Source organism: Ranitomeya imitator, chromosome 2, assembly GCF_032444005.1.
Source record: "Ranitomeya imitator isolate aRanImi1 chromosome 2, aRanImi1.pri, whole genome shotgun sequence".
Lineage (NCBI taxonomy): Eukaryota > Metazoa > Chordata > Amphibia > Anura > Dendrobatidae > Ranitomeya > Ranitomeya imitator.
The window spans coordinates 822,068,290-822,086,802 of record NC_091283.1 but is presented as its reverse complement, the minus strand read 5'-3'; the positions used below and the strand labels follow the sequence as shown (position 1 = coordinate 822,086,802).

At 43.8% G+C, this 18,513-nt stretch overlaps 1 protein-coding gene across 1 annotated transcript in view; it reads right to left on the bottom strand.

Annotated features, from left to right (window-relative positions):
* The window catches only part of ADAM12 (ADAM metallopeptidase domain 12), a 636,998-nt gene that overhangs the window by 21,980 nt on the left and 596,505 nt on the right, over positions 1–18,513 (bottom strand). Inside the window, exons 20-21 of the mRNA XM_069753950.1 lie at positions 12,375–12,477; positions 8,803–8,979 (exon numbers count right to left, since the gene is read on the bottom strand). Of these exons, the coding sequence (XP_069610051.1) occupies positions 8,803–8,979; positions 12,375–12,477 (280 nt within the window). The remainder of the gene's footprint in view (positions 1–8,802; positions 8,980–12,374; positions 12,478–18,513) is intronic.

Sequence of the window (18,513 nt, the reverse complement as noted above, 5' to 3'; positions counted from 1 at the left end):
TCCCACACAACCTCAGACCCCGTTGTTTGCTTTCTTACGCTTAATTCTGGGAGTGAGCTCAATCCCAGTTTCCCACTCCTCACATGCTTCCTCTCCCTTCACTGTCTCACACAGACTGACTTCTAACTCTTCCTCCAGACCAGAATTTATAGGGAAGCTACTCTGAAACCTGGTCTAGAGCTTCCCCTTCAGGCCCAGAGTCAGGAAAGTGTTGTATGCTAGTGTTACCTGCTAAGGGGCTCCTTCTCGCTTCCAAGCATAGCATCACCCTCCCTGGGAGGCAGGCAATACCACTGTGACAACTGGATTCCTGGGGTGTCACACTAGTAGTAGTCTGTCTTGTCTTCACCAAGATGGATTTGAGATGGAGTTTTTTTGAGAGTGAATGAAAATGTTAAGTGGCAGGCATAGAAGTGGCTAATAAATGGAGAAGGAAGAAGATTTCTCCAATAAGATAATGTGTGTTACAAAGTTTTTAATATTTTCCTGTACTATTCTATGATGCAAAGTTTGTTGAAACAGTAGTCAGTGATGAGAAGAAAAACAGCTACTCCGCTCTTGTTTTAGCCTTTTGGGCGATTTATCCTTGTACGAGTTCTCAAAATCAAAATTGGTTGTGACGATCAACTTTTATCCAAAATGTGTAGGTGGACTATATGTTAATGCATGCTGAATATGCAGCGCCCCAGAGTCCTGGTCGTTGCAGTAATGTCATTCTTCCACCAGGGGGAGTGATGTTACGTCTGATGGCACCAAAGGAGTTCACCTTACCAGGTATCACAGCCACACACACACTTCACACTCCAGTCCACCAGGGGGAGCTAAGGGTTCTATCCACTAGGCCACTCCTCACATAGGGTAAAACTGGTGGGTTGGTTAGGAAGTGAGACAGAAGTTGACTGGAGGGAGAAGCTGACTGGAGGGAGAAGGAGATAGTCAGTTCAGTGGAGAGGAGAGTTCCTGGCTGGGGGCCGACGAGGAAAGGTCTCCAGGTCGAGCTGGCTGGGGTGATCCCTGGTCAGATCCAGACTGAAGTCTGAGGAAGAGAGGAGAAAGGAAAGAAGGACACGGAGCTGCGCCTGCAACCCATATGGCAGCATCCTAAGGAAGGACAAGAAAGGAATTGTGCTGTAGTGCGTGAGCAAAGAAGTCATAGCAACAGGAGTGAAACGTCGGTGGAAGACCAGCTAGAAGCAGGCTTCCGAAGCGCAGACCCGGTGGCCGTAACACCGAGGGAGTAATAGACTCTACGCTTTACTTCAAAGACAGGCAGGGCAGTGAATTCCAAGTTGGCTGTCCGACCTAAACACCTAAGCAGACACGGTGGCAATTGTGGAGGAGGGGCATCACTAGGGTCCCTATAAAATAGCCTCAGGCCACCACTGTCATACGGGTTTGTCCTATCCATCTGGGGGACAGAGAGAGAGAAGTAACAACAGTGAGGACCTTATGGTAGCTAATGCAAGTAGGGACCTACTACGTTACTGTGCGCAAGGGGAAGGCTACTGATTTCCACCTGGATAAGGGGACTCTGGAATTGCTATCAGACCAGCCGAACCCTGCCTACCCTGTTATCCGGCACCCTGGACTGTGGATGCTGAAGCCTTCAGTAAAGGTAAAGAGACTCTACCCATTGTGTCCTCGTTATTTGCCGCGCCTTACATCATCCACCATCACCATCTACACTTCTGGGAAGCCCTGGGGAAATATTTCACCTGTGGGAAGGTATACCATCTAGCTGCCATAACACCACCCCAGCGGACCCCTAAGCAGCGTCGGTCACTCTGACCGAATACCACAGGTGGCGTCACGAACACTACCGTTATCTATGAACTCTGCCTTTTATTGGGCGCCCCTCATAGGGCCACGGTCTGGGTCGGGCCACCGTGACATCCCCGCTGAGGGAACTGAAGGACCCTGTACCAAGTACCCCATTGCCCTTACGTGGGGGCAATCCAAATACATAACCGCTACCCTCAATTAAAGGGACTTTCTAGTTTAGCAGCGCATTTTTCATAAACCCATGTTCAGGGCTCCTATTACTCAGCCATACTTGAGGGGGATTGTCTTCTCTCTGCAGGACCTATCCTGCCCTGTATTACAGAGGCAGGTCATTGATATATATAGGAGCTGTGTAATGCTTAGTTTTCCCTGTGGTGGCGCTGCAGGTAAATTGAAAACTTATTGTCCGTTTTCCAAAGATTAAAGCTGATCAGTGGGGTTTCTAGCTGTTTGATACTTTGTGATTAACGTATTATCAAGGAGTCCGTCTAACAAGTTAGGACTGTCCAGAGTGCAGAGCCCTTTTAAAGGGGCATTCTGGTTGCAACAAATTATGACCTATCTACAGAACAGGTGATAACTGCTGGGTGTGTTGTGAGATCCAATTGGTTAGATAGATGATAACATAACTAGATTCAGAATAACCTGTGGTAGATCGGCTCACTCAGCTGTACATGGAGGTAGACACAGGAACACTGTTTTTTTTTAAGATCTTTACTGGTTTATTATATATGTGGCATAAACCATGGTGAAGGAAAAATAAATATGGCCCTCTGGGAAAAACAGGAAAAACAAAACAAAGTGGTACAAAGCACTGTCCTTGAGGTAGCGGAGTATAAAAACAAACACTACTCTGGAGTTAGCCTCTCCAGACTCACTGAACACGGAATGCCTCAGGAGACTGACTATTTAAACCCCAGACCACACCATGGTGTGGAGATAAGGTGGACAGCCTCCTACCCACTCTATGGTTGTCCACAAAAACTTAGCCCTTAAAATGGCTGATTAACCCCTCTCAACACATAGTATGCTGGAACAAACTTCTGGGTTTCAATTCACTGAAGCTAAAAGCTTCAGTGAAACGTATCTCCCCTCCAGCACTTTGCCAGTGACTTTGTCACAACCCATTGGACAACCTCTACTTGGGACTGTCTGGGACAGCCAAGCGCAGTACTCCCCTACACCAGCGACCTTTGGCACTTCAGCTGTTGTAAAACTACAACTCCCAGAATTCTCTAGCGCTCACAGGATGGGCTTGCTAGATGGGAGTTGTAGTTTCTCAACAGCTGGCATGGCCGAAGGTTGCGGATCCCTTCCCTAGATTTGGAATATAGTCACCGGAGACATGGGATCTCCATTCTGTCGATCCCAGTGGTTGGACCTCCACCCATCTAGCAGTTATCACCTGTCATTTTAGAACCAGAAAACCTCTTTAATATTCACGTTCAGATTGATGAATGCGTATATTAATCCCTATGGAGGGTTAGCAGCTGTCGAAACCTGCCTCGTTGATTTGCACTTGCTGACGTCCATGACTGCTGGCTTTTCCTCCTAATTCACCGCCTGGCCCGTTACATCAGACACCATCTTTTGATCAGTTAAAGTGTTTGTGTTTTGTTTTGTTTTTTTGGTTGAGAAAAGCAGTAATTGAAATGAAGGATTGTGCAATTTCCGAGCTCTAATTTCCATTTTTCGCCTTTTCTAGCGACGTTTTCCTCTCCACGTTGGCCGCTCTAGCTATTGTCATAAAGCGTGTAATCAGCGGCTTCCTGCACGATAAGACTGTACAAACAGATTCTGCTTATCTGTAATTGTTTGTAGACAGAATATTAGATACATAAAACGGATGTATTACATACCGGGTACGTCTCGAAACATGACAAGAAGGAAAATAAAACATCAGGCTGTTTGTAAAAGCGCAGCTCCACCGATGGGATCCGTGCCACTTGGCATCCGAGCCATGCACTGCCCGGGGAGAAGAGTGCGCATTGTGAGTACTTAGCAATAAATGGACTCCTACTGAGCAGTACCAGGAGCCAACCTGCCTGGGTAAATTATACTGTATATCATGCGTCATACCTTATGTGACATCCCGATTATTTGAAATGCAAATGTAAGTGCAATATCTGTTCCAAATGCAAAATATTCTGATGGTTGCATTTAGAGGAAACCCCTAATGCTACTTCAATGGAAAACTCAGAGTAAAAATTGCTCTGCAGAGTTCTACTGCCAAACTGTGCACCCATTTTACACGCAGCTCAGTACATGGCCCGCACTCATTTTGCAAACCAAGGTCTCAAGAAAGCCTCAAAGAAATTGGGCTACAATAAAAGGTGAAGATGTATCAACATACCTGTGGCTAAGTAAATTCCAGATACCGCTGCAGCTAATCAGAAATAAAACCAGTCCCCTATGGAGGCAGGGACAGTTTTAGACAAAGTAGGGTCCTGGGCAAAAGGCTAAAGTGGGGCCCCAAATGCTCACATATTGCACCATCACACAGAAACATTTCGGTTGTATTTACATGCGCTGAGTTCAGGCCGTTAACGGCGTGCAGTCAACAATATTGAAGTCGTTCAACACTTGTTTCCCGGCCTCTTTAGGCTGTGTGCACACGATGCGGAATTAGTGCAAATCCGCAGCGGATTTTTCCGCGCAGAAACGCTGCAGTTCCGCACCCCAATCCGCAACGTGTGCATATAGCCTTACAGCGTCTGAGGAAGAATGATGGGGACAGAACAATCACTAATAGATCAATCTGTCCCCATATAGTACCATGTTATCAGCAGCACTTATGCTGTTCACACCGGGCGATGTGCTGCTGAGAACAATGATTTTTGTTCCGGTATAAACAATCCAATCACTCAATGAATTTATCAGCATTTTGCTTGTTTAGTATAATGCAGCCCATAGTCCTCCATATAGAATAGTGCACACCCCATAGTCCTCCACAGAGTATAATGCACCTCATAGTCCTCCACATAGTATAATGCACCCCATAGTTCTCCATATAGAATAGTGCACACCTCATAGTCCTCCACAGAGTATAATGCACCTCATAGTCCTCCACACAGTATAATGCACCCCATAGTTCTCCATATAGAATAGTGCACACCTCATAGTCCTCCACATAGTATAATGCACCCCATAGTCCTCCATATAGTATAGTGCACACCCCATAGTCCTCCACAGAGTATAATGCACCCCATAGTCCTCCATATAGTATAGTGCACACCCCATAGTCGTCCATAGAGTATAATGCACCCCATAGTCCTCCATATAGTATAGTGCACACCATATAGTCCTCCACATAGTATAATGCACCCCATAGTCCTCCATATAGTATAGTGCACACCCCATAGTCCTCCACAGAGTATAATGCACCCCATAGTCCTCCATATAGTATAGTGCACGCCCCATAGTCCTCCACAGAGTATAATGCACCGCATAGTCCTCCATATAGTATAGTGCACACCCCATAGTCCACCACAGAGTATAATGCACCTCATAGTCCTCCATATAGTATAGTGCATACCCCATAGTCTTCCATGTAGTATAATGTGCCCTCCTGTGAAAGTGTCCAATGCTCAGCCGTGGTTCTAGGAACAATGTGGCATTGCACCATCTCAGCTTAGTCTGATGCTCGAAGATCTTAGAGTATATACACAATGTCTTTTTCAGGCAGATTCCGCCAACGAAACCACCTGAAAACTGCTCAAAACAATAAACACAAATGTTTCTATGTAAAATGGACTCGCTGTGCAGATTTTCAGGATTTTGAACATCCTTTACTCACTTCGGTTTTTTTAAAAACGCCAAGAGGTCAACAGAAGTGACAGATCCATTCTTCAGGCATTTTTTCTGCTCAGTAAACACTCTGTTCTTTATAATGCAAGTCAATGAGAAAGATCAAAATATGACCTGACGTCTTTTGGAGAATTTTGCCTTCGTTTTTGCTTTAAAACCAGCTAGTGATTTCATCATTATTAAATTACCGTAAGTGAAAAAAACACAGTAAAAGAGCAGTGAGAAAAGCCATGGGAAAGAAAACACCATTTACCAAAACTGTCAGAAAAATGCCCAGGAAGCGACCAGAAAAAAACAACATAAGAGGCGTCATGAAAAAAAAATGCCAGATTTTCCTGAAGAGTCTCTGGCACAAAAAACTTGGCTTGAATGTAAAAGACGTTGTGTGCACATAGTCTTAATGGGACCGTCACCAGTTATATCCCAGCGCTGTGTGGTCCCACATACTGATCGCAGATCTGCGCTACGTGCTCCTGGAAATGAACGCCTCCATACAATGTGTATATACAAGTCCCACACAGGTTTCATTGTACCCCCGGGACAAGGAGTCTTAAACATTTACAATTCCATGTTCTCTTCGATTGCAGAGTTGTAGTAAAAGAAAACTATTACGGATATTCCATGTCCAATTACCAGGAGTGGACGACAAAGAAGATTTAAATGGAACCTGTCACTTAGATTTCCACCTCTATGCTAGCTGCATATTGGTAAAGTGCATAAAAAGTCCTGTACCTCAAAAACCAAGTGGCTCTCAATGTTTTGGCCCTCCTTCAGGTACAAATGCACCCAAAATAATAACCTTGCCCCTATAAATCAGCGTTGTTTTAAAAAAATAAATAAGATTTTTATAGTGGCAAAAATTAGTAATAAGTCACTGGATTTTTTTATTTATGCTTATTACCTCCTCCAATCGGTGCCGATCCTCTGATTCTAGAACAGTTCTTATTTTTCTTCTGTACCCCTCCATTCCAAAGTTATGGCACCTGGTTACAATGGTGCAAATTCAGCCATCTGGTCGTATACTACAGAACTTCACTGTGGGTGTGGACATGTTTTGATTGGCTAGCATCAGAAAAAGTAAACGCCCACGAAGAACCAATGTGGTACACGCCCAGTTGATCGAAACGAAAGTTTGCGTCATTATTACCAGGATGCATAACTTTGGAAAAGACGAACACAGAAAGAAAAGGAAAACTGTACCAGAATCAGTGGAGCAGCGGCAATTCGAAGAGGTGCTCAGTTTAAATATTGAAAAAAAACAAAACAATGGAAGGACTTCTTTAAGCGACAAAGGTGCAACACTTCCAGGAATCTATACCATAGGGCTGAGGTTAAGTCTGTGCTCAGGATATGCCATAAAAATGTGAGAGAGACCGGACCCAATCTCGAGGTGCGGGATCTAGAGGCAAGATCTACATCTTAGAGAATGGTGTCCATGTATATGTCTAATTCCGGCCATTTACAGAAGGAGTCCTACTCCCGCCTTTTCCACATAGAGGGTGATACTGCTCTATATGTTTGTGCTTTGGGAATCTGTTGGTTGTTTTCTGGAAGTTTGTATTTGCATTGCTGTACAGCCTTTGTGTGCATTAGTCTTTTTTGTTTTGGGCATCACTGATAAACTGTGATCACAGTATTGTACAGTGAGATCCTTAGGAACGCCTGTAATCTCTGGGGGAACCCAGCACTAAAGGGATACCATAAAGATCTGATGTGCCAGTCATGAGAAATCTAAAGTAGAAGCCATATGCGAATCAGGCAGGAAGAGCAATGTGAGCATGTGAGTGCACATGGACTGCATCTTCCAAGTGCACTGACACGCCCACAGTGCACGTCCAACCTAAATTACATATGGTCTCTACACTAGACTTCTCATGACTGGTGCATTGGATCTCCACAATAATGGTATCATTTTCATTTGGGGACAAACACCTTCACAGCCGTATCACGACTTCCATATGTAATTTAATTTCCTTGGGTGGTTTAACCATAACTCCCAAGCCAGCAAGCCCACTGTCCTGGGGCCATATTAGACACAGAACTTTCCTTTATTCTCTATATCCAATCACTCACTCGCTTGTGTCACCTGCACTTCAAACACTTCTCCAGAATCTGACCTTTTTTCACCTTTAAAACTGGAAAAACTCTTACCGTCACTCTTATTCACTCTCATTTGGATTATTGCAACTCGCTACTGATCGGTCTCCCTGTTACCAAACTCTATCCTCTCTAATCCATCCTGATTGAATCAGCCAGGATCATATTTCTGCCAGCCACTACACCGATGCCTCCGCCCTTTGCCAGTCATTGCACTGGTTACCCATCCACTGCAGAATACAATACAAACTTATCTCTCTCTCCCACAGAGATCTCCACAAGTTTTCCTCCCTCATCTCTGTGTATCATACTAACTATGCCCTCCTTTCTGCAAGTGTTCTAAGACTAACATCCTCCATAATCTGAACCTCTCACTTCTGTCTCCAAGACTTCTCTCGTGCTGCATCAGTTCTCTGGAATGCACCACCCCAATTATTACCTTGCCCCTCCACAAAAACACATCTCTTTAGGCAGGCCTATCACCTCACTTCACTAATCTAACTCTTCCAAAGATCCATGTTCCCTCTTTCTAAATTTTCCTCACAATCTGGTCCCTTCTATTCATCTGTTTCCACATCCTCCATGCACCTAGTAGCACTTGGTAACTGTACTTAGACAGATACTGGCTGGTGACTGGATCATGCAGCTTTATATAATAACCCCTATTTTTTATAATGATGGCTGGACCATACATGACAAGCACTCCATTATTCCTCATGAAAATATATAAATTGTTAACAGGATGTAATTTGGGCATGACCTGGCAGTGTTCACTCATGTGTCATGTCCTATAGAAAAGAAGAATAGTAACATCCAGTTATCAAGTTAGTAAGGCCTTTCCAGAAGAAGTAACTGAGGAGCAGAATTCTCAAAAACTGGATTCCGATAAAGCATGTTCATGACATGTGGCATCTCCGCCAATTACGAGAACACGGTGGTCTTCTCTTCTGTTTGTAGAACCCACTGGTCAAACATCTATAGAAGAAGAACATCTCCCTAGGCATATGTGATAGGAGGAATTCACACTTTCATTGTGGGTCTTTTGGGGATAATACTAATTGTTAAAATGTGGTGAAACCAATCATATAGGAGTTCAGTGCAGAAGTAAGTGCAAACCTTTATGCCTCGGAAAGATGGTTTTGCTGGAAGTGGTCGTGCAGGCACGTTCTTCTGGATGGGCAGAGGTGGACGTTGCGGATGATGCTGGATATGTGCCTCGGGGGTTTCAAGTATTCCTACAGGATAACTAATGTCCACTGGTTGATAACAATGCGATCTGTGTAGTTTCCCGTCCTGAAGGCGATGCAGATAATGAATGTCAGTGTTGTGTAACCAAATGCATAATGATAAGACAGGAATGTCATTAGAATTAAAGGGATTTTCCAGGACTTTGATATTGATGGACTAGGAATGGTCATTAACATCAGATTGATGGGGGGTCCACTTCACAGCACCCCACACCGATCAGCTCAGTCAAGATGTGGATCTTCTTGAAATGCGATATTGATAACGTATAAAATCCATGAAGGTCGGACTCTTTGCAATCCCACCAATGAGTTGATTGAACATTTATTGATATACTAAGTCAGCTTAGACCATCAGATGGTAGTCCTGAAAAACCCATTTAAAAAGAAAAAGAAAATAAATTACCTATTGTTTAAATCAGGTTTTTATGATAAATATATATTTAATTATTTTTATACTTAATAATATATATATATTAATATTTTTCATACTGGCTAGTGGGCCTAATATTCGATTCTTCCTTCCTTCTTGTAAAAGTGTAATATTAGGCCTAGTAGCCTTAAATATGGACATTAGCAGCAATTTACTGCTTATATAGAAGCGTTATTTGAGCAGGCTCAGATCACGCTGTAGGGTCATATTGTGGTTTTGGTCACAATTTAGCCAAAAAGACAATGTGTGAAAGTTATCAACTATTGAGTAAGTCTGCACACACTGGTAAACATCCGGTGCAAAATCCACATGAGCCGCGATACTGGATTTTGCTATGAATTTCAGCACTGGAGTAAATTTAATCTGCAGCAGAATTTGACACTGCTGATTTGACAATCTGCACCGCACGTCATTTTTTGTGTTGGGAAAAATCCAGAGCATGTGGATTAGAATTATAATAGAAATCTTACCCTTATACTCTTTTTCCTTTTGCACGTTGAGACTTTTTGCTGAGTTTTTAGAGCCAAAACTGAGCAAAAAGTCCATATTTTTGAGAAGTTTTGAGTTTCTGAGGAGGACTTGGAGAGTTTACACTCAGTGTCTGCTCCAAAAATGCAGTGTCAACATACCCTTAGGCCAGATTCACACATCTTTATGTCGCAGTCTAAGTATTGTTTTGTGATTTAAAGGCCATTCACAGGTCTCCTGACCCTAACTTGGCAGGTCCCCTGACCTTAACTTGGCAGGTCTCCTGACCCTAACTTGGCAGGTCTCCTGACCCTACCTTGGCAGGTCTCCTGACCTTAACTTGGCAGGTCTCCTGACCCTAATTTGGCAGGTCTCCTGTCCCTAACTTGGCAGGTCCCCTGACCTTAACTTGGCAGGTCTCCTGACCCTAACTTGGCAGGTCTCCTGACCCTACCTTGGCAGGTCTCCTGACCTTAACTTGGCAGGTCTCCTGACCCTAATTTGGCAGGTCTCCTGACCTTAACTTGGCAGGTCTCCTGACCCTAAGTTGGCAGGTCTCCTGACCCTAACTTGGAATGTCTCCTGACCCTAACTTGACAGGTCTCCTGACCCTAACTTGGAAGGTCTCCTGACCCTAACTTGGCAGGTCTCCTGACCCTAACTTGGAATATCTTCTGACCCTAACTTGGAATGTCTCCTGACCCTAACTTGGCAGGTCTCCTGACCCTAACTTGGCAGGTCTCCTGACCCTAACTTGGAGGGTCTCCTGACCCTAACTTGGAAGGTCTCCTGACCCTAACTTGGAAGGTCTCCTGACCCTAACTTGGAATGTCTCCTGACCCTAACTTGACAGGTCTCCTGACCCTAACTTGGCAGGTCTCCTGACCCTAACTTGGAAGGTCTCCTGACCCTAACTTGGAAGGTTTCCTGACCCTAACTTGGAATGTCTCCTGACCCTAACTTGGAAGGTCTCCTGACCCTAACTTGGAAGGTCTCCTGACCCTAACTTGGAATGTCTCCTGACCCTAACTTGGCAGGTCTCCTGACCCTAACTTGGCAGGTCTCCTGACCCTAACTTGGAGGGTCTCCTGACCCTAACTTGGAAGGTCTCCTGACCCTAACTTGGAAGGTCTCCTGACCCTAACTTGGAATGTCTCCTGACCCTAACTTGACAGGTCTCCTGACCCTAACTTGGCAGGTCTCCTGACCCTAACTTGGAAGGTCTCCTGACCCTAACTTGGAAGGTTTCCTGACCCTAACTTGGAATGTCTCCTGACCCTAACTTGGAATGTCTTCTGACCCTAACTTGGCAGGTCTCCTGACCCTAACTTGGCAGGTGTCCTAGCCCTAACTTGGAATGTCTTCTGACCCTAACTTGGAATGTCTCCTAACCCTAACTTGGCAGGTCTCCTGACCCTAACTTGGGAGGTCTCCTGACCCTAACTTGACAGGTCTCCTGGCCCCAACTTGGCAGGTCTCCTGACCCTAACTTGGCACGTCTCCTGACCCTAACTTGGAATGTCTCCTGACCTTAACTTGGCAGGTCTCCTGACCCTAACTTGACAGGCCTCCTGACCTTAACTTGACAGGTCTCCTGACCCTAACTCGGCAGGTCTCCTGACCCTAACTCGGCAGGTCTCCTGACCCTAACTTGACAGGTCTACTGACCCTAAGTTGACAGGTCTCCTGACCCTAACTTGGCAGGTTTCCTGACCCTAACTTGGAATGTCTCCTGACCCTAACTTGGAATGTCTCCTGACCCTAACTTGGCAGGTCTCCTGACCCTAACTTGGCAGGTTTCCTGACCCTAACTTGGAATGTCTCCTGACCCTAACTTGGCAGGTCTCCTGACCCTAACTTTGCAGGTCTACTGACCCTAACTTGGAATGTCTCCTGACCCTAACTTGGTAGGTCTCCTGACCCTAACTTGTTTGGTCTCCTGACCCTAACTTGACAGGTCTCCTGGCCCTAACTTGGCAGGTCTTCTGACCCTAACTTGGCAGCCCCTTACATGCCTATGAGGGTGTTGCATTCAGGTCAATAGACCCACGTCCAGTCCATGAATCACATGGACGTGTGACTGCAGCATTAGATATAGTCATGCTCTTATGATAATGAGGACCCATAAAACAGCTGCCGGGTGGCAGAGACACAAATTCTTGCTGACATGCAAGTCTGTACAACTTTCATTGACTTCTTTGTGTGCAGACCCACAAAATCACGCAGCCGATATCAATATCAACTCCCTAAAAAAAAACTGTTTTTGAAATACATATGGACTTGCACTTCCTTATAGTTTTCTGCTGCATGGCCACATTTCAGTTGCCCGATACGTGGGACCATAGCAATTTTTTAAAATTCTGATCGACTTTGCTTGCCTTATTTTGCTCTTGTAGATTTTCAGCAGCAGTTTGGTAGGACGTTCAGCATCACACTATTACATTTATATAATGCCTCCAGAAGTTGGATTATTTCATTTTTATAGACCGCCACCGGTATATTACATGACGCACATCAGCAATAAGTATGGAGGTCACACTCACCTCCTGGACCTGCAAGGACTTGCTCAGCAGTTGTTTGCACAGCTTTGTGCTATATTCTTCATTAGCTTCATTTGAGCGGCCGGCTCTTGATGGACTCGCTGACCTGCAATATAAATAATTGAATGCAACACAGAAGAGCTTCACTCCGGGAATGACACAGTGAAGGGTCTCTTCATTTTTATTCACCCTCGCAAACAACGGGAGTAAAAAAATGATCAAATACTCTTGCAGGACTGAAAATAAATATTGATTTTTTTTTATTTGGAAGCCAGTAGCCTGGTAAATTAGCTTCTGCAATCTGTGGAAATAACACCCAAGAGACCAATCTAATGAATCCAGAGCCTGAACAATAACCGTCTCAAAAATGGAGGCGACAGATCAGTTGACTAGGTTTTCTTCAAGGGTTAGCTGGAAATATCGCTGGAGCCGTGCAAACTATATTTTTGCAGTTTTTTTTGCTACAAATTTATCTAATATGTCATGCCATTCGTCAGTGGATGACACAGTGACCGATGTTATTGATTAGGGCTGTTGAAATGGCAATTCACACAAAAATAAATTGCAGCGTGCCCTATTATTTCAAGTCTATTAGAAAAAAAAAATCGGGTCCTGTATTGATCATCAGTGCTGCATCTGAATTTTACAGATATATTTCTAATACTGACCTAGAAAACTGTGTTTCACCTAGAAAAATGTATCTACTGCAGATGTAAAAAAGGATACCCTACGGATGTCAAAAATGGAGATACGGATGGCGCGCAATGCCAATACGGATGAAAATTGTCCTTTTTTAATGTAAATCGGACAATTTTTCAAGCGCTCGCATGAACCCAGCCTTAACGATGGGGCAAATATTATTAGAAACACAATTTCAAGCTTATGTGCTCGGGCTCAGTTTGAGGAAAAAATCGGACATGTACGCGGCCCCATAGAATAACATTGATCCAAGTGCGATATGTTTTGTCGGATCGCATTTGGACCGAAAATACGCTCATCTGTACTTACCTTCTCGTTCATTGATGAGTCTGATCTGGGATTTGGTTAATTCAAGGGTCTGATTATTTTGGGGTCTGATCTGGGGTCTTATTAATTTATGGGTTTGATCTGGGGTCTGATACGGAGTCTGGTAAATTCAGGAGTATGATTATTTTATTAATTCAGAGATCTGATTAATATGGAGGTCTGATTTGGGGTCTGATCAGGGATCTGATCTGGGGTTCGACTATTTTGAGGTTTGTTCTGGGGTCTGATTAATATAGAGTTTTGATCTTGGGTCTGATTAATTTAGGGGTCAGGTCAGACCTCTGATCAAATGGGTGGTTTGGAACATTTAAATGTGGAACATCGCGGTGTGCGGAACTTGTACATCTGAATATTTAGGAAATATAAATGTGTCTGCTTGATGCTCGTAAGTGGTAATCTCTTGAGATTTCAGGGATTGCTGACATTTTTTTTTCCTCAGGAATGGTTGGAAATCTCATTGTGGAAAAATATTCTTGTTCTGATTCAGCAGAACAGTTCTATGACGCACCAATTCTTTTTTAATTTATATCTAGCCTTTAATGGCAATGAACAACGTAGATCAGGAAAAATGTTCTTTTTTTTTTACATATGTTGTTACCTTTAATTATTAAAATTGCATTGCATCAGTTTTATTTTCAAGCTGGATTTAATTTTGGTGTGTATCTATGGTCCAGCCTCATATCAGCACAGCTACATGTATTACCTGTTTATGTGTCCTCATTGTCTGTAGACAGTTTCCTCTGCCCTCCCTGAGACTACACATGCTTTCTCACCCTCTCCACACTTTGGAGATCTGTGTTCAACCTTCAACCTGCTACTATCTCTAAGGCCGGAGTCACACTACAGCGTAATACGGACGAGTGCAATGTGAAAAAAAATAGCATAGCACTAGGCCCAATGTTAATCTGTGGGGCAGCTCCTATTATCCGTTGTTTTCTCGGTTGTATTCAGGATCCGAGTGAAATCGCAGCACGCTGCGATTGTCAGCGTATCTCGGCCGAGAATAGCCAATGCAAGTCTATGGGTGCGAGAAAAAATCAGATAACACACGGACCATCAGTGTGACTTGCGAGAAATACGCACCTGTGTTCTATAGAAAAGCCGGCAATTCAGTGAGGTTTACAGTAAAATCACACTGACAGGTTAAAATAGAACAGATAAAATTAATGTCTACACATAGTATAGGTGTATATATATATATATATATATATATATATATATATATATATAGGTCAGTGAGACACATATATATATATTTATATTTCATACAGCGCAAGATAGCAGAAAAGCCGGTAATTCAATTGCCGGCTTTTGCTATCTCCTTCCCAAACCAGACATGATATGAGACATGGTTTACATACAGTAAACCATTTCATATCCCTATTTTTTTTTTTTACATATTCCTCACTGCAAATGTTAGAAGTGTCTGTGTGCAACATTTGGGGGCTCTAGCTGTTAAAATAAAGGGTTAAATCACAGAAAAAAATTGGCTCCCACGCAATTTTCTCCACCAGAGTGGTAAAGCCAGTGACTGAGGGCAGATATTAATAGCCTGGAGAGGGTCCACGGTTATTGGCCCCCCCTGGCTAAAAACATCTGCCCCCAGCCACCCCAGAAAAGGCACATATGGAAGATGCGCCTATTCTGGCACTTAGCCTCTCTCTTCCCACTCCCGTGTAGCGGTGGGATATGGGGTAATAAAGGGTTAGTGTCACCTTGCTATTGTAAGGTGACATTAAGCCAGGTTGATAATGGAGAGGTGTCAATAAGACACCTATCCATTATTAATCCTATGTTCATAAAGGGTTAAAAAAAAACACAAACACATTAGGAAAAAAGTATTTTAATGAAATAAATACACAGGGTGTTGTAATACAGTAATTTATTAAACGCTCAATCCAGTTGAAGACCCTTGTCACCTGAAACAAAGTTAAAATAAAAAAATAGAATTATTCTTACCGTTAATTCGGTTTCTAGGAACCTTCCACGACGGCATACGGAGGTTGCCTCTTTGCCCTAATGGGGAACAGGAAATGGAGAGGTTAAAAGGCCCTCCCACCTCCCTCTCACCAGTGACTTATAACTGAAAACCATTGCACCGGTTTACCTTGAATCCCAGATTTAAATCCAGGAGTATAGGGAGGGAACTAGCGCCGTCGTGGAAGGTTCCTAGAAACCGAATTAACAGTAAGAATAATTCTATTTTCTCTAGTCACCTTCCACGACGGCATACTGAGGAATACCAACTAATTTGGCGCTAGGGAGGGACAACGGCCTGGAGTACTTTCCGGCCAAAGGCTAAATCCTTGTTGGGCATTACGTCTAATCTGTAATGTCTGGAGAAAGTATGCAATGAAGACCATGTAGCTGCCCTGCAGATTTGCTCTGCTGATGCACCTGCTCTTTCTGCCCAGGAGACTGAGGTTGATCTAGTCGAATGAGCCTTGATTCCCACTGGAGGGGTTTTATCTTGAGCAAGATATGCTTCTGCTATCGCTTTCTTGATCCAGTTGGCAATAGTACTTTTTGCTACTTTCTTTCCTTTATTTTGTCCTGATGGATGGACAAATAGATTCTGATCAATTCTGTAAGAGCTGGTTTGCTCTAGGTAAAATAATACAATGCGTCTGACATCCAGCGTATGAAATCTCTCTTCTTTTGGATTTGTTGGATTTTGGCAAAAAGAAGGTAGAACAATTTCCTGCGAGCGGTGGAAATCTGATACGATCTTTGGAAGAAAGGACGGGTCAAGGCGCAGTATTATTGAGTAATCTCGAATGGACAAGTATGGTTCTCGCATTGATAGGGCCTGTAATTCTCCCACCCTCCTTGCTGAGGTTATGGCCACTAGAAAAATTGTTTTATAAATCAGATTATTCTGAGAGCAGGAGGATAATGGTTCAAAGGGAGGACCTGAAGGCCTTGTAATACCCAGATTCAGGTCCCATAATGGTACTGTTTCTCGTTTTTTAGGGTTCATCCTAGAAGCTGATATCATGAACCTCTTAATCCAGCAATGATTTGCCAGATCCTGATCAAATATTGAACTGAGGGCGGAAACTTGGACTTTTAGGGTGCTAGGCCTGAGGCCTATTTCTAAGCCTTTTTGCAGAAAGTCTAGAATTTGTGATAAATTCTGATTGAAGGAATCTGGTACTTCAGGAAGACAAAATGATGAGAATTTCTTCCAGATCTTATTGTATATAGCAATGGTTACCGGTTTCCTTTATTTTTGAAGTGTGGAAACCACTGCCTCTGATAGTCCTTTGGCTCTCAATACCTGGGCTTCAGTAGCCATGCTGCCAGATTCCATTTGTGGGCATCTAGGAGATGGATTGGTCCTTGAGAAAGAAGGTTTTCTTAGATCGGAAACTGGAACGGGCCATCCACCTGTAAATCCACTATCAGGTTGTACCAACTCCTCTTTGGCCACAACAGAGCTACCAATATGGTTGGTGTCTGTTCTTCCCGAACTTTCTGCAAGACTTTTGCCAATATCGGAATTGGTGGAAACGCATAGGCCAGCTGAAAATTCCATTCCTGGGCCAGTGCATCCACTCCTCTGGAGCCGTCTCTGGGGTTTAGGGAGGAGAAGGCTTTGACTTTCGCGTTTTGGCGGGATGCAAAGAGGTCAATTTCTGGAAGACCCCATTTGTTCGCCAGCATCTCGAAACTTCGGTTGCTCAAACACCATTCCCCCAGATGTATGTCCTGGTGACTTAGATAGTCTGCCTGAGTGTTGGACGAGCCTTTCAGGTGAACTGCCGTCAGGGATAACAGATGTCTTTCTGCCCAGGAGCATAGTCGGGCAGATATGTTCTTCAGGTTGCTGTTCTTTGAACTGCCCTGATGTCTGATGTGAGCCACCGTGTTCACATTGTCCGAATATATTCGAACGTGATGTCCCTTGATAAGATGACCCCCTACTAGCAGAGCTTCCTCTACAGCTTTTAGTTCTCTGTAGTTGGATGACTTCCTGCTTGTTGACTGGTCCCAGAGACCTTGGAAAGGGGTGTGATTTATCATGGCCCCCCAGCCTCTTTTGCTGGCATCTGTTGTAACCGTAGTCAGTGGGACTTGTGTCCAACTGACTCCCTTTTGTAAATTTTTTGGGGTTATCCACCACGCCAGGGAGGCATTGACACGACCTGGTGTGTACAACCTATTGTTCAAAGATATAAACAGAGCATCAGCCAGAAATACCTTCCCAAATAGCTAATGGCGACTCAAATCATAATCATGTACCAAAGGAGAACCAAGAGTCCAATAAATTGCCAAAAAATATAATCATGAGTAATATTTATTGAAAATTGTACAACTATACACAAACAATTAAAACATGTACCACTTATGTAACAACATGTGAAAAATCCGTGAATACATCAAAAACCAAAGACCACGGATCAGGACACTGCCAAGTATATTTATATGTAACATGCAACTAGTGTGCTATGATAACAGGTATAAAACCACTGGTAGGCCATGGCACTTAAACTGTCCATTCAAACTAATGTGTGCAATGACGATACTGTGCGATAGCAGTCATGTCGCCAGGCCGGTCAGATGCTCATGGGTAGTAAAACATACAAGATAACATCCAAGATCTTATTTACCCATAATAAGTGTGGCAGGTCCTGTCTTGGTCCTTGTTAGCAACCCCAACGCGCGTTTCGCGTCTGGTGAATACCGCTTCCTATTGTTCAAAGAACTGGGATGACCGTTCTAATTCTGCAAGATATGTGCCTGAAGAATTCTGGAATGGGCTTGGGCCCATGGTACTGATTGGATGCAGGCTGTCATCGATCCTAGAAGAGATATACCTTCTCTGATTGTAGGGGATCTGGTGTCTCTGAACGTCTTGACCTTTGATAGTGGGGTTAGACGATGTTCCAATGGGAGGAAGGACATTTGTCTTAGAGTCCAGAAGAACTCCCAGGAATTTCCTGCATTTGGAGGGTCATAGGTGAGATTTTTCCAAATTCGGCACCCATCCAAGAGATGTCAGAATATTAAGAGTCTTTGATACATGAGACTCCAGGGTTTGTTTGGTGGGAGCCACTAACAAAAGGTCATCTAGATACGGCACTATACAGACGCCTTGCCTCCGGATAAAGGA